Here is a 22,234-nt window from a genome sequence, read left to right on the forward strand (position 1 = left end):
AATGATTAACCAGGTAAAAATTCAAAGCACGCAGCCCATCCCTGCTACAGTCTGTCCTTGCCTTTTAATGAGTCGGACAGATGGCTATTACTGATAACTGTCAGATTACTGGCGCTCACTGCGTCTGGTCCAGCTGGACAGGTGGGACTTACCTTTCCTTCCCTGAGTACTGGGCCTGGAGAGCCGGTCAGACACGCCTGAAAATGCCTCCACAGGCATGGAGATGGGTCTGGGTTTACCTGCGAAGAGTCCAGACAGAGCAAAACATCAGCTCCATCTCAGAGACACTACTCCTCTACTTCCACCTCAGGCTGACACTTAGCCAGATATTAGAGCACAAACCAATATGGCCCATAAACAGCTAGCTGCAGTCAGTCTAACAGAAATGTTTTTGGGGTTTTTCTCTTCTTGGGAGAATCAGGCTGTTTTCTAAATCAATGATTCATCTTTAAATCCCCAAAGAACCACTCCTGGCTTAAGGTGTCCTTGATTACTATGACCCAGTAAAGCTTCAAAATATAATACAATGCATTCAGGTTGCTTTGTGGTGACTCCAGAGACAAAGGTGGAACTATATCCCAGTGTTTCCAACCAAAACCAGAACAAAACGGCTCCAAACTCAGCAGGGAGGAATTACTGTTCATGAAATCAAGCCTTAAAGTCAACAGAAGCTCTTTGAGGATACACAGTCTTATTAGTAGAAACGCTTTGTTTGGTTTGATGGGGCTAGATTGGGCCAGACACATGACATCATCTGATCTGCTATTCTCTCACATGAAATCACAGGGACTGAACTACAGAACTGGCAGGTTAACCTCATGTGTGGACATTACATTTTAGTCTAGTCTCTTATACTGCCACTGTTCTATCGAAATGTAAAATGATTGTCCTCTTATGTGGATCTCATTTTCTCAGAAACAAAAATCAGGTAAAAAAAAACTTTTTAGGGAATTCTTTGTTTTTACGTCCGTCAGGTCCCAATCAGCCCAAATAGCAAAGACAAATTAAAAACGCATGCCATGAAAGAGTTTGGGTCTCAGGAGGTTAAAGGATTGTGAGGTTAAAGTGAGCCTCTGACAAAAGTTCAGGGCTGCTGTGCATGTGTGAGAACAGTCTATGCATCAAGCAAAAAAAACAAAAACAACAACTAAAAAAAACAGTTGATTGTGGTTTTATGTGCTTTCACTTCCTGTGGTACTGTAAGTGTTGTATAACTCATCATAACCCACATGTTTTTCCCCTCATTGTGATGCTTTTATTTGTCTTTGTGCTGTGATGACTGGCTGCTGGCTGTCGCTTCATATTTTGACCCTTGGGCATGGAATCACTCGGCCTATAAACTTAGTCTGGATATTTATTTGAGTCAGAAAAAAAATTAAAACACTGGGACAGGACTAAACTTTTTCCTTCTTATTCAAAGTATAGTTTGAGCTTTGTTTTCATTGTTAGACTAAGCTCTAGAGCAGTGGTGGGCAACTCAAGGCCTTGAGGGCTGGTGTCCTGCAGGTTTTAGATGTGTCCTTGATCCAACACAGCTTATTCAAATGGCTAAATTACCTCTACAACATGTCTTGTAGTTCTCTGGAGGCCTGGTAATTAACTAATCATTTGATTCAGGTGTGTTTACCCAGGGTGAGATCTAAAACCTACAGGACACCGGCCCTCGAGGCCTGGAGTTGCCCACCCCTGCTCCAGAGTAAGGTTAAGAGCCTTTGTGTCCTTACAGCGTGAGGAGGAGCGCTGCCTGAGGCGAACTGGGATAGGATGGCTGGATTCAGGTGGAGGGACGGCAGACGTCCGGTTTTCCTCTGCTACAGTGTAGCGTCGCTGCCGCACGTCTGCATCCAGATGCGAGTTTGGAGACTTGGGACGCATTTTCACACCTGCAAATACGCTTGTGTTCCCATCTCTGCCACAAGGAGCAGGAAACTCAGCATTACAGGCATAAAAAAGAAAATAAATAAAGATGATTCTGAAATCCTGAAGCTTGAGTGAGGTACTTACAGCGGGACATATGGCGCTTCTGGGGGAGGAGGGATATACAAATCCAAGATGGTCGTCTTCCCTCTCTTTCCAGGAGCATCTGAGGTTTCTGACTCTCGTGATTTATAGAGACTTGGCGCTCCCTGAGAGGTCTAATAAAAAAAAAAAAGACAAATTTAAGCCCTTTAATAAAGGAAACAAAAGAATCACATGTAACTAACACGTTTGGTTTGTTTCTTCTGTGTTTTTGGTTGCTTCTGTGTCTCAGCACACAGCAGACGATGACTTTGTGAACTGCGTTTATCGTCAAACAAAAGCGAAAGTCGTTCCAGCTCAGAGGAGGCTTTTCTGTTTCCTTCCTCACTTTCAAGTTCTCACAAACACAGGAACTTCATTCAGCTCGTTTTCTGTTTCACCTGCACTTTGAAAAACACGTCTAAAGGATGTTTCAATGCAGCCACTTTTAACCATGCCAGACTTAATCCAGTCTGGCGATACTGTGAATGCTCCTAATTGTGAAAAATCAAATGAAAGACCAAAACAAGCAAAAACTGAGTGGTTTCATTACCACTTTTACACCCATTTACACACACATACACTTCCCTTAAAAGGGTTCATTTCATCGTTAAGTTCATTTCATTGATTGTACTTTTTTCTGACAGGACCTTAATTCCCCAACACTGACAGATGAGTTCACCTGGGTGGGTGTGGCTCCAGTGGTGGAGCGCTTGTCTCAAAAATTAAGAATAAGAGGTTCCATTAGTGACCCCGGTCTTTGCTACTTGATTCAGTCATCTGTTTTTAACACCAAACTGACTGAGCTAACTTATTCTTAACTTATTATTACTCATTCTAATAGTTTCAGGCTTGTCATTGTTCCCACTTCACAAAACAAAAGATAAACGAATGTAAGTGCAGGTGGCGTAACCTTTGAAGTGAATGGTGGGAGTGACGATGAGATAAGAGATCTCAGATTTGTTTTGAAAGACTGAGATTAGAGCCTGAGCTCATCAGCTGAGCTACCCAGCGCCTTTCTGGATTCCTATCTCCCCTAAACACACACATCCTGGACCCCTGTCAGCACAAAACCCCTGAAGGTGGTTTGGTGAATGCAGGATTGTCACATTGTGAACTAAAGTGTGAGTCAGCCACCGCAGATCTGACATCAACGCAGAGTTTTTCCTATCTTCCTTTTTTTCAGGAAAAGGGAAGAAGGGCTCCATTGTTTCACCCGCTCACCTCAGAGGAGCTGTAGACTGAGCGGCTGCTGCTTTTTCTGCTCGAATCAAAACCTCAAAGCTACGACAAAGACTGAAAACCACCACGTGCAGCTTGATTTTCTTACCGACACAGTCTGCTTCACTTTCATGCAGTGACGTCTGTCACAACACTACAGCTGCTGCAGGTTCAGGACCTGCGTCAACTACGCCTCACCTGGAAATTCTGCAGAAAGAATCCATTATCCTTCCACATTCACCGTTATTAACCAGAACTTTGTGCACTCGTGCTTTTTCTTTCTTTTTTCCCCCCCACAGGAAAAACTTCGACTTCTCTAAAATCGAAAACAATCACTCCCAAATGTCCAGTTTGAACCAGGAAAAAGAACCTCTCCTCACTTCTTTTTCAGGGCCAGTAGATGAATCTGAAGGCCAAAGTGTCAATAAAGTTATGTAGAGCTATTTCAAACTATGTTTCTTAATGCCATTATTGACAACATATAAACATGTAAGAAATGATATGGTGATTCTAAATATCACGTTATGTTGAGCTCTTCTTCAAGGTCAAATGTTCAGAAAATGTTGTATCTTTAAAATTTGCCCTTTACAAGCTCATTGTTTAATTTTAGAGGTTTACAAGAACATGTTTGCATGTTTTAATATCAGAAGAACAAAAAAAAAAAAAAAAAAAAAAAAGATCTTAACAAGGACTTTATCAGACGACTTCTTTGTTTTACAGTGAAGAGAAGTGTGTTAACAAGTAAAGGCTGGATTATAATCAGTCAGTTTTATTGGGTGAATTTGTGTCACTGTTTCAATCCTGACGACAAAAACAGGAAAGTGAATCATAAAAGCTTCATTGTGAATTTTGATGTTTTAAAATTCTGTTGTGCATCAGGAAAGCAAGAGAGAAGCAAACAGGTTTGAGTACGTGTTACGCCAAACACTGATTTATCTGTTGATGGGGAAATAAAACCTTCAGTTTCTCGGTGACTGAGTTCACAAAAATGTCTGTGTGTAAGAAAAAAAACAAAAACAACCCCCCCCCCCCAAAAAAAACAAACAAAAAAACCCCCCCAAAAAAAACAAAACAGGTAATGTAGCGAATTTGAGATTTCAGGATATACAGACTACCTGCTCAATTCTGCTGCGAAGTTTTTCACTGATGAAAATTCTCTTTTCATCCATACAAGCACACAAATAAACGCTCCTGAGCCGGGGGCTGTTAGGACTGTTAATCTGCATTTCATATTCATTTTGGGAAGTCCGAATACTGAGCTCATGTTACAGCGAAAAAGAGAAGCGAGAATACATTAGAAAACAAAAGACTCCAGATCATGTTCAAGCGTTGCATTTTACACAGAACTTTAGGCCTGAATTCCTCATTTTTATTGTGCAATCATCATGTTTTTGGTTTCATCAAACTATGTGGAACTTGTGGATAAAAAAGGTAGAAAAACTGCAACACAAGTACTTGTTCATTTCTACTCCAGCTTGGGATTTCCCACATCATATGACCTCTCCACGACAGGAGGACAAGCTGCCACCACAGAGGGCCTCCATCAGGAAGGATGAAAAGGAGGAGACAGTCCCTGGAGTTAGTCGTTTATTTTGCTGAGAAGCACTTCAGCACAATACAAGCGGCGGCTCACCTGCACAAGCGGCGGCCTCCAGCGCAGGTTTTTCAGTGGAGCCGGTGCGAAGCTGGCAGAAGGTCCAGAGGGCCTCTTCTTCAGCATCAAGACAACACCTCCAGACTCCGCCCTCAACTTCCCCACCAGGTGCTTTAGCTGCCAGCCCACCTGGACCAACCAGAGCAAAAGTCAGAGAATTGCAGCCTCTAGAGAGCGCTAGCATGAGGAAAGACCTTAAACTTCACGACCCTGAACGTCAGCGTTTAATGAAGCATTTCACGTACTGTGAGCTGTGAACTGTCATGAAACCTGCGGAAACTGATCCACCTCTTATACTTGGCCTTGGTTTAGTACTGTCTGAAACAAGCTGTTTATTGGCTTACAGTCAGTTTCATGTAATTCACATCACATTTACACTTACATGATAATAAATATTTTATTAACATCAATGCATTTGCATTTTCATGATTGTAAAATCTATAAATCTCACTAATAATTCTTTGGAGTACGTACATATTGTGATATCTTCATTAGTGAAAAACATGTTAAAGCCAACTTCCTTCTGATTGGCTGCTCCTGCTAAAAATAAGCATATCTGAACTGTAGGTGGGTGGAGCTTGTGTTTTCTTCGCCTATCTGAAATGGTTCAGAGCAGTCTGAAGTCTGACCTTTTATTTCACAAGGCCACGTTTAACATTAGTGTTCACTGTTGTAGCACTAAATATATGACAGAAAGGAAAAAGTCCTGCATACTGAAAAGTCACAACACTTCAGTTTATACATAAGACAAAAAAGAGACAGCTGGACTTTGTGAAGTTTGTGAATATGTTTCACGTGTCATCCAAGAAGATTGTTATACAACTAATACCTGAGAATCCTCAGGTACTTGACACTACAGTCAAGTGTTGAAGCTACGTCCTGCCTCGCAGACGTGTGTGGGATCTCTCCATCTAAGAAAATGACTAAGGCCATTTCCCAAAATGATGAGAAACTTGTGGCTATTCGACTCACCACTGTCTGTTTGTTGACCTGAATGACTTCATCTCCAGCGTGAATCCTCTGGGTTTTATCTGCCGGAGACTGAACAGCACACAAAGAGAAGCGCAGAGTTTAACAGACTAACATTTCATTGACTGCATGTTTCCATGATCTCTGGTAGTGATGAAGACTTTCAGGAGAGATTTTTTAAGTCTATAAATGGCACATGAGTGGCGAAGAAGACCCAGAGGCTCACTCACGTTCTCTGTTGTTCCCGTGATGACGTGAAGCCCGTCGTAGGTGGATTTGATGTAAATCCCCTGAAAGATAAAACAGAACTTAAACATGGATCTTCTGCATAAATACACCTCCCACAGTTCCTCTGTAATTCCTCGCTGCAGCGGTGGCGATGGGGTTTTCCTTTCTGGACCTACATCTGTTTCTGTTTTTGATTCAACGCTGGCTGTGGTTCATGGCGTAGCACTAAAATACCTGTTAATGATTCTGAGGGGAAGTGGGGTCATATTGTGGGTTTTTCTTTTTACAGCAGTCAGTACTTATCGGACAGCGGCGTCCCGCTGACATAGCCCAACAGGGAAATGATCATTTCTGTCCAATTTGTGTATTTTCTTTTTTTATTCTATGCCCTTTAAAAGAAAATCCTCACCAGTCCCTCCCCAGGCTTGACATTGGTGATGTGAACCTCCTCCAAACAGGACATTTCCCTTTTTGCGGGGTCAGAAGTCGCTTGGACAGTTTTCTCACAGATGCTGTTGAGCGCTCGGGACTGAAAAACAAGAAAATATATACAAATAGGTTCAGCTTGTCCAATGGATGGATACATGCAAGTGTTCACCCAATTATCAGGCAACAAGTGTATTACAGTGTGTTATTACACTGCTCACTCGTCTGTCCCATACTGCAACCCCAAAAATTATTTCAAAAGATATAAGAGTCTGATTCAGATTTTATACACTTTTATAAAACTGGAAGCCTTTTTGAAACCACAGGTGTCACCCACCTGGTAGTTATTAAAAAATGCCAGGGAAAACATTGTTATTTTGTATAATTAGTGGTTTATAATTATGCATATACGTGGGTTACATTGATTTTGTAAAGGTGTCATTCATTATGTAGGTGCGTATCTATGTAGGTTTGTGATTTATACACCTGGGCCTTTCCATCCTCAAAAGGGGCCCCGAGGTGGTGAATATGCACCTGACTGGTTTGTGTAAATATGAGTTAAAGTCTGTGTTGCCTTATTTAACACCAGTTTTTCATGTTGCTGTTGTTGGTTAAACCCTACCCTGCTGTAGAAAAAACATGCACATGTAAGAATAAATGTGCTGGTTTGGATTTCACAATTGAAAGACTTGATAATAATTATCTTGTTTCCATGATCTAATCGAGAAAATTATTGGTTACCATTTTTTAAGTGGCGTTTCTGATCCTTGAACTGCAAGTACCGTTTTGACCATATGCAACAATGTCTAATTATATAAATAATAAAATAATACATTTCTGACTGCTAACCTTCTGGAATCAAACTCTACACACCAGCTTGTACACTGCTTGAGTTTCACGGTTACATTTTAAACGACATCAACTGCATATTTGATTTTATGACTTGTCTTGTGGTTACATTTTAGTGTTTTATAGCTTGTGTAATATCGTTGGACTGAAAACGAAACAAGGTACTTTTTGTCATGCGTTTTCTCTCGAATAAAGAATAAAACATGATTCAAGACAGAAAGCTATTGGCAGCATGGTGGTCTTAGCTTACATCTCTCATGATGACTATAAAGTGCTCTAAATTTAGTCTGAAATGCTGAATCGCCTCCTGCACCAAATCTGCCTGATCCAAACCTCTGACCTTTCAGTGGAAAAGGGAAAGAAAACAACAGATGCAACAGGAGTTGGAAAAGCATCAAATAAAAGCTCCAAATACGGACGTGGGGAAGGTGCTTGGTTTTGTTGTACGGGAGAAGAGCTTGACGCCTCTGCAGAACGAGAACAGCCTCATATTATCATCACAAATGACCAGACACCCAGGCCTGGAGCGCAGCACCAAGCCCGAGCTCATGGGAAGCAGAGAGCTGACCAGGAAAACACAAACCAGCAGGAAATTACAAGTAAACCAGGAAAACATGCTCCTCTGGGGATATAGCTGGTCAGCTTCCTGCTGTTTGTTTTTTTCCAAATATGGTGACTTTATTGCTCCCCTTACAAAAACAAAGTAAATTTGCTTCATAGATATTTATCCCATAAAGTACTGGAAATATTACTAAAAAAAATAATGCAAAACCAATGTTATACTTTTTTAGTTTTAGTTTTTAGGACTAAATCTTTAGTTCATGAAAGACACTTATTCACATTATACTCGCCCATCTGTCTCCATGAGGATTAAAACAGTGTGTACATTAAACATCAGGTCCATTTCCAGCCACGTTCTGTTTACTGTAAGCTGAAGCTTTTCTGTCCACTTGTCACTATAAGCCAAGTTTGCCCAAGTTAATGTCTTATAGATGTGACGAGCACAGAAAAAGTAGACTCAAAGAGCTTTTCTTGTATAAGAAAACTCTGATTACTTACATATCAAATATCCTCTGACCACATGAATTTAAACAATGTGCATGTTTAAAATGAACATCCACCGCTGTAACAGTACAGCAGTGCTACTGTATAAAAAGAGGTCACATGACAAACTGGCTATGAGAAGGAAAGTGACTGAACTTCATCCAAGTGTGAATCCTGAAACAACAGGAAGTCTTATCTAAGACAGGAAGTGGATGTGCCTGAGCCGAATAAGCAAACCTGCAATGCAGCACACACACACGCACACACACACACACACACTTCGAACAGAGGAAAGAAAAGCAAAAGCAGCACTCACCACTTCCAGAATCTTTTCCTCCATCTCATAAACTGTGCAGTCCTGGAATTACAGACATAAACACAGAGACTAAGAGATCTCACAAACATCTGTCCAACATCTGCTTTATTATCATCACTGTGAGAGAAAACAAAAAACAAAAAAATATCAGAAACAAGGTAGCCCCTGCCTTTGTTTTTTTTTTTTTTAAATTGTATGCTTTTATTTTGAAGTGGTGTATGACACAAAAACAACTGATAAGAGTTGGGAAATTACCCATGCTGGTAAGGAAAACAGAGTCACATGATTAAACTATGTGACCCAATTTAGTATTGCTTCAAAAGCAAATACTGTTCACACTAAATTGAATTAGGTGTCAGGATGGACGAGAAGTTCATGAACACAGATCTGAAGTCTGGATGTCCTTGGTAATATTTCGTGTTAGAAGACTGAATTTGTAAAATCTGATATCAAACAAAATCTCCATACAATGTCATTCAGTGATGGCAATCAATCAATGCTTCACCTCCTCTTCTTTAACTCCTATTCTTACTGTTTTCTGATCAATTTTCTAATATTGTAATTTTTTAATCATTTGCTAAATAAGACTTTTTCCACACAACATTCTGGTGCCAAACAACTACAGCTGTGTTTTGTATGGGGTCTCGCCTTGACAGTCATACCTTTACAGTTAGTTATGGAAGAGAATTAAAAGTCATGACGACAGTAAATTTATTTTTATGTTGTTCTGTATTTGGAAAGAACTTTCAGGCTAATATCATGTTACTGTACAGCAGACAGAATATTTTCATCTTGATGGTTAAAGAAGTTTTTTGTTTCAGAAAACAGATGCAGTGGAGCATTTTCACATCTGGGGAAAAGGAGAACTTGCTCATATCAAATTTGGCAGGTTTTCCATTCAGAAGCCAGAACTGTGAGTGTGGCAAACAGACACGGGAAAGGAGAAAGGGAATCAGCGGCAAAACAAATATTTGAGAAATGACAGCCTACAGGAGAGTGAAACCAGGAGGCAGGGACGGTGAACGCCTCCCAGAGACATCGAGAGGATTCCTGCTGCGGTCGGAGAAATAACAGTTCCCCGTAAACACGCTGACAGGATGATTGCATGACAGCGCAGCAGGGCGACGCCTCAGAAGGCTCTGCAGACACATGCAGGGAGGTGGCACGCTGCAGAAAACTTCAAAGTGCACGTCCGCTTCTGAATACTTCAATAAATGAAGAGAAATCCAGCTTATTGCAAAATGTGAAGCTCTGAAACAAACTTTTGCCGTCCCTAAAGGAAATTATAAAGTTCTAAACTAATGAAACGTCTGGCTGATTTGCAGCTGAAGTATTCTGCCGATGCATAAAACATGTCTGTATGCCTCAGCTGCATTAATATGCATCATGTTTGAACTTCTCACACAATTAGTTCCCTCATATTTTGTCGTGTGACAGCACGACTACCTCAGGTAGACTCTGCAACGATGTAAAGGGTTACATACAATTCATCACTGATTCATGACTTTATGCTTGGTTGCACAAGACTTTGTATAGAATAGATTCTTAAGCTGTGGATTTAGCATTGACAGAGCTGAGAAAACCTGATTTTTTTCCACTTTTCTTTATGGGATAACTGATAGCCGAGAAGAAGATGTGAAACAAACTGTTCTGTGACACCAATTCCCCTCCTCATGGTAACTGTACAGTGAGTGAATTTTTAAATAAAAAGTCTCTTAAGTGGTATTAGTTTATGCTTGTGTATAATTAGGGGCCTGTCACTTTAAATGACAGGTAAAAAGCACGTGAGTGGTTGTAGCCAGTCTCCGTTTGTTAGGCTTCACCTCAGGTAAACTTCCCAACTATGTTTTTGCTGTCGGTGCGTTTCGAGCATTTTAATGCAACTTTCTGACAAATATTATTCCTCTGTGTGGTAAAGACAATGAAATTAAGAGAAATTCGCAGGTTTTATAATCAAGCCAGCTAGCATTAGCTGATAACTTAGCAATCCACTACCTCAACCAAATGGTCACTTCTGGCTCCAGTAAAGTGTACTACCAAAATGTGAAAACTGAGGCTTTAAAATGTGTTCAAAACCTGACATCGGGGGTATGTCCATCTTTTAAATACAGTCTATAGCTTACTCTGTCCCTTAATGAGTGTAAAACTGCTTAGATGACATGTTCTTTGGGCAGCAGCTGCTGGATGGTGCATGAACATACATCTTCACAGAATTGGGATGCTTCTTAATTATAAATGTAAAACTTTCAAAATGTATTCAGGACATGAACTTGACATTTCCCACTCTCCATGAACTGGTTTTGTTGCAGTTCCACATCTTGTGCTTTCATTTACATTTTAGTAATAATCTCAAAGTTTCTAAAGTATGAAACATGTAAGGATCTCAGCTATCGGAAGGAGATATGCCATCAAAATGACTGTGCTCATGTATACAGTCGTTATCTGGAGCTTCTTCATGATCATCACCACCAACAACAACAGATCCAGAAAATAAACATTTTAGTTCATGACCTCCTTCCTCTCTGATGTGTCTTTATGACAAGCTGCCGCACACAGAAAACATCAGAGATCTGTTTCTCTTTTAAGGTCTCATGTGGAGATTGTATTTCCCAGAGTGGATCTGTTAATCACTCAGGAAAGCAGAGAAACACTGAAGAAAACACAGAGCCGCGTCTGAGCATCACTGACCTTCTGGACGGTGGAGGTGAGCTCCAAACACAGCTGGATGATCTTGCCTTTGGTTGAGGTGAAGTCATTGGCACTCGACAGAGGAGTCCTAGCAAGAAGAGAGAAACTAAAATTATAGAATCATGTCAGGGCTGGCAGACAACAGGGCAACGTTTTAAAACGGGTTCAAAATACGAGCAGGGCCACGGACTATTCGGTCTTTATTTATACACTACCTCTGATCTTTTACTGCTTCACACTGATTGGCCATGAACAGCCAATGGTAAGCAAGTGAAAAACAGTGAAACAAAACAGCATGCAATGATGAACACTTTAAAATAAATTTTAAAAAAGGACAGAACATCAAAGAAATTAATGAAAATTTGACTTTCTGTAAGTTTTCATTAACTTCAGATCATAATAGCTGTTCCAACCCAAACATATTGAGTATGAAAAATTTTTGGATGAGATAACTGGATGGAGACTGAATAAAAAGTGGCCCCAGGTGTTTCTGGGTGAGCGAGCTGACACACTTTAGATGTCAGGTGCATTATGGGGCATCCATGTTTGTTTCCAGCTGCTGCAGCCAAGCTGGAATGTGTTTCAAGCTGATACAAGCTGCAAAAAAGCTGAAGGAGTCAAAGCGGCGAGGAAACACGATACTAAAATAATCAGAACGGAGGGGAGAGTACAACCGCTATCTTAGAAGGAACAAAGTTGTGCACTGAGCTGCACGTTATTAGTGAACTTCTGACTGACACGTTAATAAAAACAAATGCCATGTTAGTGAAAGTGTCGTGTGAGCAATTATGCAAGTACAGTTAAATTTACAAATCCAAAAGAAAGCCTGGATGAAAACATCAACTGTGACATCATGGTATCCAGTTTTATTTTTATGCTTTTTACGAGATCGCGGTTGTTTTAATGAGCAAATAATGTTTCGTTTTTAACACCAGGATACTCTGAATGCCGTCGTGGTTACCTGTCCAGCCAGGCCAGCAGATTCTTGGCGGTGCCGATCAGTTCGACCACGGCGGTGAGGAATTCATTGGTGGGCTGATTGGAATTTTTGCTGTGGTAGGCGGGGTTCTTCCTGCGCTGCGTCACGGCGCTGTTCAGGTTGTGGTGCGCTGTTCTCATCTTCCCCACCAAAGTCTTCAGGTTGTCCGACTCCACGCCATAGTTCTGTTAAAGAAAGATGAAAGATTCAGTGAAACAAACCTGCTTCTTACTCAATTATTAAACATAAAGACTACACTTCCCATCAGCACTGTCACTATTTCCTGGCTCACTAACCTTAGCACAAATATGCTGCCACAGGAAACTCTGAAAGAGGCACTGCGGAAACGTTACACTGCACAAAGCTGCAGTTTGAGGAGTCCACATTGTGTTTTGCACCTCAAAGTACTTTTTGTTTGAGAACACACAACAATGTTCAGGAATGATTGGAGGGAATTTAGAGATTCCCACGACCCTTGACCACAAACACACCCTGTCTCCCTAATGAAAACACACACACAAAAACCCCACACACATTCCTGCAAACCAGTCGCCATAGCGATTATGTGAATATAAAAAAAAAATAAATTTAAAATTCCCCACCACATCAACGTCAAACTAAATGACTCACAATGAAATGACTCATCAATGCCACGTGTTTAATTAATCAGTTTAATGAATCTGATACCTTTGTGTTTATTTTCATGAATAAGTGCAGATGTGTTACGTTTATGTGTTATTACATCTGCAGGTCTGAACACGACCTTTGATTCGCTTTGTCGCCTGCAGCGATTCAGATGTTTGAGGCGTCATGACGCTCAAAGACAAACAAAACATCTGGAGCCAAATCGACGTTCCACCTTGACTGAACGCAGAAAACACATCCTTCATAACACAACATGACACCTGACCTCATGTTTCAGGCAGAACTTTCAAATCGTGTTAGAAAGGATGTGATCCCTAGGTGTCAATCAGAAAAGAGCTCAGGATGATGCCGGGCTGTGATGGAGTGAAATAAGGAGCATAACTATCAGAAGGTTTTTAGGAGGTTCAAGTATTTTAAAACTTTCAGAAAATGATGGCACTGAAGTGAAAGATCTCTAGAAGTATTACAGATCAATCATTGTCTTGTCATAGCGGTTGTATGCACAACAAACAAAATTTATAAGGTCATCAAAAACAGAGAAAGTACCCAATCTGCACATTTGAACAAACTGAACCAACAAATTTTCATCATCTCACATAAATAGAAGCTTCTCTGGTAGCAGATTAATTGTGTCAGCTCCACTCTTTTCATATGGAGAGGCAAAACTGCCAAAAATCATAAAGAAGAAAGAGAACAACTATCTCACACAATCTGCACACAAAATCATTTATAAAATGCAACATTAACCAGAAATCTTGCCAACATCTGGATAAATTAATATGCCAAACACATCGAAATCTATAGAAAATGTTTAATGTAACTGTCCGTATAAAACAATGCTCTTTTCCTCTTTTCTTCCACATTATTATCCCCAGAGCATCATCTCTGTAATTTCTTTTTACGTCTGTTGTGGAACAGAGACGGCTGCCTCCAGTCAATCAGGAGACCTGAGCTGAAACAAAAACATCTTTTTCCCTCAACAGCGGTGAACCCAACTGCAGGCCTCCCTGATCATTGAGTGCATCATGATTGTTACACAAAATCTGGGTCATTAAGAGCCTGTGGCTGCCTAATGTCACTCCAATTATCAGAATAAGTCTGTGGTATGTACTGAGGGTTAAAGTCGGGAGAGAAAAGGCCTCTCTTGTTCTGTTAAATGAACCTCAGTTGAAAACTGATCATGTGACAAGACGCTGGAACAAAACTCTTCCTCTACATGCTGAAAACTGTTTGAATGTGTGTGTGTGTCAGGGGAAGGGTGGGGGGGTCTCTGACAGGTGGGAGGGTCACATCTGTTTCCTGCTCCACCCCAAAATGCAGCAAACTCTGCCTCATGTGGCAAAAAATATCCACAACACATCATTTGACCTTGCTTGAATGCTGCAGGAAAACGCTCCCTGAAACTTTGGAGCTGTGTGTGCTCTGATCGCAGCATTGATTGGTTAGTTTCAGTGTGATGTCATAACTGTATTTTTCCAGAGGTAAGTGAAAGCATTTCAGGAAATGACACGTCGCTTGTGCCCGTCACATGGCTGAGGGAGGATGTGGGATACAGACTAAAGCTCTGAAATACGCTACTGTCAGTGTCAGGTTGTTCAGCCTTACCTGGGGTCAGGAATCTAATAAAGATCAGCTAATTGCAAACACAAATACAGTATGAGGAGGGGTCTGACTAGCACTCTTTAAGTTGCCTTTCCTTATGACATTCCTAAAGACTGAATGATATGACAGACAAAGCCGTTATGAACCAGAAGCAAATAAATTGTCATTTATTTGGGCAAATCCCCCACTGTACTAACGATTCCACTGATTCAGTAAAGGACTAAATGTTACAATCCCGGACAATGCATTGCTTTTAATGTACAAAATCTTGAGGGATGGCTTGAGGGATCAGATATACAGTGGGGCAAAAAAGTATTTAGTCAGCCACCGATTGTGCAAGTTCCCCCACCTAAAATGATGACAGAGGTCAGTAATTTGCACCAGAGGTACACTTCAACTGTGAGAGACAGAATGTGAAAAAAAAAAATAAATAAATAAAAATCCAGGAATCCACATGGTAGGATTTGTAAAGAATTTATTCGTAAATCAGGGTGGAAAATAAGTATTTGGTCAATAACAAAAATACAACTCAATACTTTGTAACATAACCTTTGTTGGCAATAACAGAGGTCAAACGTTTACTGTAGGTCTTTACCAGGTTTGCACACACAGTGGCTGGTATTTTGGCCCATTCTTCCATGCAGATCTTCTCGAGAGCAGTGATGTTTTGGGGCTGTCGCCGAGCAACACGGACTTTCAACTCCCGCCACAGATTTTCTATGGGGTTGAGGTCTGGAGACTGGCTAGGCCACTCCAGGACTTTCAAATGCTTCTTACGGAGCCACTCCTTTGTTGCCCGGGCGGTGTGTTTTGGATCATTGTCATGTTGGAAGACCCAGCCTCGTTTCATCTTCAAAGTTCTCACTGATGGAAGGAGGTTTTGGCTCAAAATCTCACGATACATGGCCCCATTCATTCTGTCCTTAACACGGATCAGTCGTCCTGTCCCCTTGGCAGAAAAACAGCCCCATAGCATGATGTTTCCACCCCCATGCTTCACAGTAGGTATGGTGTTCTTGGGGTGCAACTCAGTATTCTTCTTCCTCCAAACACGACGAGTTGAGTTTATACCAAAAAGTTCTACTTTGGTTTCATCTGACCACATGACATTCTCCCAATCCTCTGCTGTATCATCCATGTGCTCTCTGGCAAACTTCAGACGGGCCTGGACATGCACTGGCTTCAGCAGCGGAACACGTCTGGCACTGCGGGATTTGATTCCCTGCCGTTGTAGTGTGTTACTGATGGTGACCTTTGTTACTTTGGTCCCAGCTCTCTGCAGGTCATTCACCAGGTCCCCCCGTGTGGTTCTGGGATCTTTGCTCACCGTTCTCATGATCATTTTGACCCCACGGGATGAGATCTTGCGTGGAGCCCCAGATCGAGGGAGATTATCAGTGGTCTTGTATGTCTTCCATTTTCTGATGATTGCTCCCACAGTTGATTTTTTCACACCAAGCTGCTTGCCTATTGTAGATTCACTCTTCCCAGTCTGGTGCAGGTCTACAATACTTTTCCTGGTGTCCTTCAAAAGCTCTTTGGTCTTGGCCATGGTGGAGTTTGGAGTCTGACTGTTTGAGGCTGTGGACAGGTGTCTTTTATACAGATGATGAGTTCAAACAGGTGCCATTCATACAGGTAACGAGTGGGGGACAGAAAAGCTTCTTACAGAAGACGTTACAGGTCTGTGAGAGCCAGAGATTTTCCTTGTTTGAGGTGACCAAATACTTATTTTCCACCCTAATTTACGAATGAATTCTTTACAAATTCTATTATGTGAATTCATGGATTTTTTTTTCACATTCTGTCTCTCACAGTTGAAGTGTACCTCTGGTGCAAATTACTGACCTCTGTCATCATTTTAAGTGGGGGAACTTGCACAATCGGTGGCTGACTAAATACTTTTTTGCCCCACTGTATATCGGATGACGATATAAAAACATCTATCGTTTCATTTTACGCTATCGTTTGTTTCGTGGTGTCGCAAAATAAACTGTTTACGTCAATATTTTTTCACCGTTTTGATGGTCACTGTAGTGGCTATATTAATTTCATAAATTTTTGCCTTTCTCTCATATTTTATATAACGACACTACGGACGGACAAGCGCCTGTTTTTATGCGTTGTGGTTAGCAACAACGACGGTAACGCCATCGCGTGTCCGCTTGTTTATGTTCCACATAAACCTTTCACAATAAAGCTCAAGATCCTGTTGAGACTTTTCTAAATAAACTGAATCACGTGAAAGAGCAGATTATTTACGGATGAGAAGTAAAAAAGAGCCGCCAGGTGCTAAAAAATAAACCTTAGACTAAAACGTTAGAACAGGCTTTTCCCCGCAGCACGCCGTGTAATAAATACTCACAAAGAAAGCGGCGGCTGTTACAACTTATGTCTAAAAATGTATCGTTTCATGCATCGGTTAAACACTCGACTCCAGCTACATGACGCGCAGCTGGAAACACTTCCTGCAAGTCGAGCTGCCCGAGATTCACAGAATTTACAGAAAATGTTGCATGTTTGTGATTTATATCGTTATCGGGACGATAGAATTCTTATATCAGGATATGAGATTTTGGTCATATCGCACAGCCCCAGCTGTCATGAGGAGAAGTCATATATATAAAAATATATATAAAAAAAGACTTTTCCCTGAAATTTTGGGAGTTTTAGGAATCTTATCTTCAGCCAATGAAGTATTCTGTGTTTTAATGCTTTTCACATTTAAACAAACATTGAGAAGTTCAGTTACAAACAGATGTCTGCGTGTAAATGTCATATTATCAGACACCAGTCAGACAATCTGAACAACTATACTGGAGAAAAGTTGATATGGTGGACACAGTAATTTGTAGTTAGTGCGGTTGATAAGTGTCTGTTGTGGTCACTTGTTCTTTTATCGTCACCATTTGTTGGCGGGTACAGCAGAGTGTCAGTCTCCATTTAAAAAAAGCCACTGAATCCTATTCAGGCCAGTCACAACATTAAACCTCAGCACAGCCTGTAAATCCCCCTTTTCACCACCACACAGACATTAGAGCCCATAAACAGCTGACTGAGGGGCTCTGTGTGTGCTTCAAAACTTTAAACGGGTCACACCAAAGTCTGCAGCCACCACACAGCTATTATGAAGCCTCAATGTTAGTTTTTCAGGGTCAGGTGATTCGCACATACAGTCTGCCTTTTGCAAACCAACCTACCTGATAGTTAACTCCACCTTTGTGTCTGGATATGGTTAACCAGCCTAAGCTGGAGTGACTTTCAGGATAATTTAATTTCAACATCACTACTACCCTTTCTGTTTTCCTTCCAATATTAACTCTATGATAGATGAAGTTTCCTCTTATGACGTTCTCCATGCTGAGTCACCGGATCATTTACTCTTCTGTCGTCTCTTTGTTTCAATGTCCACGTGTCATCGGCTCAAGTCACTGATTATTTCATTCATTACTGATTTTCATGCATAACTGACGTGCTTTTAAACAAAGATTTCTGCTCCTGTTTGACACCTTCTGGGCATTAAAAACATATCACACAGCTCTGTGTTTCACAGCGAAACAATTTTTTTAGAAATCATATATATGTTTGCCGTTGATTTGTTTGAGTGAAAACAGGAATACAGAACTTTTTAGCCACGACCGACTAAACCAAAACTCAGTTCCACTAAAGGGCACAACAGGAGAATCACAACACAAACTACTGCTCAACTTTCATTCATTTGTGGCATTAAACCTAAAAAACCGAAGATAAACTCTGTAGTTTCCTAGAAAATCCCTCTCTTGCTCAGTTTTCAGACTTTCTGAGAAAAACTGTCCAAATATATCAGACGCAGTAGGATTCTGATCGCAGCACTGGTCTTATGATTGTTATGATGAACACTGAGCTGTTTTAATGCCCCCTCAGGCAGCGTGTAATGTGCATGGTGGTAGCTGTGGTGCTGTTTTTAAATGCAATTGAAACTTTTATTTAAAAGAAACAAATCTTTGCTCTAGAAACTTTTACACAAGGTTTACAGCACTGCCATCAGTGATGGACAGAAAAGGATCATCTTCTGCTCTGCTGCTGAACTTATAAGCATCAGCCAATGAGTCTAAGCAAAGATTCCCAAACCTCCCTCCTTCCTGGACTCTCCAGACTTTCCAAGGCATTTCCAGTCCTGAGTCTCCCCTGGAGTGGACTCCCTGGACAAGCCAGAAAAACATGACAAGTGGCCAAAAATGGATGGAAGCTCAAACTGTGAAGCTCAAATTGAGATATCCCCTTTACTAACTGCTAACTCAGTTAACTCCAGTGCATGCATTCGCCTACAACATTTTTATGGTTTGTAACACAAGCCAGGTGTTTGTGTGGTCCAGACACCATCTCAGCAGAGTCTCACACAGAGAGAAGCTTTGGCAGTTTCTCATCAGCATCATTAGAAATTGTTTGATTGAACAAGAATTGGAGCTCAACACTGCTAAAGACATATCTCAAAGGACTTGAAACAGGTATATTTAACATGCTGACTCATGAGTGATGACAGCAGACACTGAAATCCACAATTATATAGTAGAGGAACATTTCTAAACAGGAACGTTATCAGAAGTAAAAAGAGAATGTGGGATTTTCTGATTTCTAACTGACCAGAGCGCAGAGCAGATCCACCGCCTCCAGGATCAGCTCCTGGTGTCCAACCCTCGCCACGCCCAGAGACAGCAGCTCCTGGTGGGACATCCTGAGCAGCTTCTCCCCATCCACCTGCAGCTGTTGGAAGGATGGGATGTACTGCTGCAGGCTGTCATCCAGACCTGAGAGAGACAACGACAATGAAGCACATTTAATGTTCACAGAACAGGTTATTGATGAAATTCACCATTTTAATTCAGCAAAACTCAGGTTTGAAATTTATTTGAGTAAACTGACAAATTCATCAGGGATGCAACACAATTAGTGTTTTATAACAGAAGTGCTTTTGATCGCTCACATTCCTAGGTTGTATATCATGGATCACCAATCAGCCTGGAGTTCTTAAGGCTGGAGTTCACATGCAAGTAAACCAGAGCATGACTTCAGCATCTGAGTTTCAGTGAAAGTCATCTCTCAATGATCCATTCAGGTCTTACAGCAAACACAGCTGCTGAGTCAACATCGCCTTATTGACTCAATCAGTCACTGTGACAGCCAACAGCCTGGCAGCGTCCTGCCAGCTCACCAAACCACACCTTTTCTTAAATCCATCACCTCCGTCAACCAACCAACAAGCAAACCATTTTCGTCACCTAATAACAGACCAAGAAACACATTCCTGTATAAAGGAATACGTTTCTTTCAATAACTTACTGTCTGTTTGTTAGTCCTAGACTTTGTTTCAAGTATAATGTTTTTTCTGATTTTATTTATCTAACTTTACCTGAGTAGCTAAAGATAGCTTGGACAATTTTAATTAGCCCCATTTAGTTTTTTAAAATCTCAGTCTCTCTGTTACAGTCGCCTCATTTTGTTGTTTCTTACAATCTCAACACTTCCTGTATATTTCAAATTGAAAGTCCTATAGCACTTGTAACTGTACAGAAACCCTTCACATCTTAATGAGGCTTTTATTGTGAAACATTTGCAGGAACAACACTCAAACTAATTTGATTTGAAGAAATACATTTGACAATTTAAGCAGTAGTTATTAATGCATGACTTACTCTATCACAACAGAGAATATGCGAGAAGAGAGCTTTACTGTGAAAGGAGGGAACAGGATGAGACCTTTTCCCCCCAACATGTGTAGAACAAATTGAATTTCTGGCATGAATCAATCCTTGACAGCCAACTCAACCACACGCGTGCATGTGAACATCGTCGGGGAGCTCACGTGTATTGAACTCGTAGCACTAATCCTCTGTACCATCATCACAAATCTACGGCTACTGTCACTTAAAATGCCAGAAATACTCAAATCATCAAACCATAAAGTGTTAGTTCATTTAATATTTAATAGCTCTGCCAGTAGTGGTTAATGAGCAGGTTTGCATGCTTAATGACATCTTTCTCTGGTGGCCCGGTATGGTCATACTGGGCACCCCACTTTCAGCCCCGTGACCTCATGAGACCTCAAGGGAGATGGCGCCCGTTTCAGCGGCGCCACTTTGCACCCAACATTCACCTCTGACCTCTGTGAAAGAGTTCTCTTAGCTGGATCAATAAAATGAGCAATCACGCACCAGTTACTGTCTGACACACATGAGCACAGAAAATGTTCGCTGCAGGGTTTTTGGATGTGTTTGGTTGGGAAGAATATGAAAAACTCAATAATGGGAAAATATTAAGCATACGTGCAAACATTGTACGCTAAAGAGAAGAACTGTCTACAGCAATTTAACAGTTCAACAGCCTCTACAACTCTCCGTTCTGCCAGTGTGAATTCCTCCATCTCAAAGTTCACTCCACAGCATTGTTTTTGTTCAAAACATTTCAACAAGTTCTTTTTCTTGATTTAAGTTCAGACTTTAATGACCCACAGGAATCCTGCATCATACTAAAAATAAATGTTAGAGTTTTAGCACACAAGTTTTCAACAAATGTCAGATGATGATGATGATGATGTTATGCAGAAGCCGAGCAGCAACTGGCCAACAAAATGTCTGGGAGGGTGAGAAGAAAACAACTGCCCCAGCATGTGGTCATTAAAGAAGCTGCGACTCCTGTTTGTGTTCGGGACGACAGATGGCCCACGCTTTCTCTCTGACAGCAGGGAGGAACATTCCTCTTAACTAACTGCTGACGGGACACCTCCGAGTTCAGCAGCCTCTGACACAGAGTTGCACCGAGAATACAGAGCGTGTTTGTTTGCTTACTGTTAGTACAATGGTAAGATTCGATTTATTTTGGTCTTTATTATAAAAGGCCAGAATAAAGACTCACAGGATTTCAGCAAAGTTTGAGGGGGTGAAATTGTCTGGGAAGGACTCCAAATCAGGCCCCAGCAGGAGGACACGGCTCGTCTGCTCATCCCCCAACAGGGTAAAATTTAGACCATCTGGGGGAGGGATGGGCAACACTTCAGGACATTCTCAGAGGGCCAGACTTTAAACAACTGATTTAAACATGCATTGTCTTTTGATCCCCTTCCTATCATTTTGAAAGTTAAGCACTTAGTACTGAGCCTTCCTCATAGAGTGATCTGGTCACCACTGCAGAATGACAGACTCCAAATCCAGCTTCTTGGACTGCACGCAGCAGTCCTGCATCTGATTTGAAGATCTGCTTCCAGAACCTGCTGCAGGTGGAGAGCTGAACGAGTCACAAACAGCAGCTTCAGATTGTGGATGGGATGAGAAAGTCACTGAAAGACAGTGATACTGATACTGCTCCTTTATTGTCACAAAATATATTTAGTTTAATTTGAGGTGGTAATTAGCAATGGATCAGTTTATGATAAACAAGAACAAGTTTGAGATCCCTCCATTAAAGCATGTAAATTAAACTTTAATTAAAAATTCTCCATTCATCAAACTAAAAGAAAACGAGATACTACTGTGAAAGCCTTGAACTCCTATATCGGAGATCTTCACACATTCATTTTGGTTTCTGCTCCAGTTCAGTTGCTCCTGAAAGTTTCTCAATACACCCAAATTGAAACTGTGAC

At 41.1% G+C, this 22,234-nt stretch overlaps 1 protein-coding gene across 2 annotated transcripts in view; it reads right to left on the bottom strand.

Moving 5' to 3' along the window:
* Nucleotides 1-22,234, bottom strand: part of cnksr3 (cnksr family member 3) — a 44,723-nt gene that overhangs the window by 4,531 nt on the left and 17,958 nt on the right. For both annotated transcript variants that reach the window (XM_040016988.1, XM_040016989.1), the window contains exons 2-12: nt 19,243-19,406; nt 12,355-12,557; nt 11,394-11,481; nt 8,706-8,747; nt 6,480-6,599; nt 6,073-6,132; nt 5,846-5,914; nt 4,853-5,002; nt 2,005-2,135; nt 1,725-1,909; nt 153-239 (exon numbers count right to left, since the gene is read on the bottom strand). In XM_040016988.1, the coding sequence (XP_039872922.1) occupies nt 153-239; nt 1,725-1,909; nt 2,005-2,135; nt 4,853-5,002; nt 5,846-5,914; nt 6,073-6,132; nt 6,480-6,599; nt 8,706-8,747; nt 11,394-11,481; nt 12,355-12,557; nt 19,243-19,406 (1,299 nt within the window). The remainder of the gene's footprint in view (nt 1-152; nt 240-1,724; nt 1,910-2,004; nt 2,136-4,852; nt 5,003-5,845; nt 5,915-6,072; nt 6,133-6,479; nt 6,600-8,705; nt 8,748-11,393; nt 11,482-12,354; nt 12,558-19,242; nt 19,407-22,234) is intronic.

This window comes from Simochromis diagramma, unplaced genomic scaffold (assembly GCF_900408965.1).
Source record: "Simochromis diagramma unplaced genomic scaffold, fSimDia1.1 OVJJ01000802.1, whole genome shotgun sequence".
NCBI classification, from domain to species: Eukaryota; Metazoa; Chordata; class Actinopteri; order Cichliformes; family Cichlidae; genus Simochromis; species Simochromis diagramma.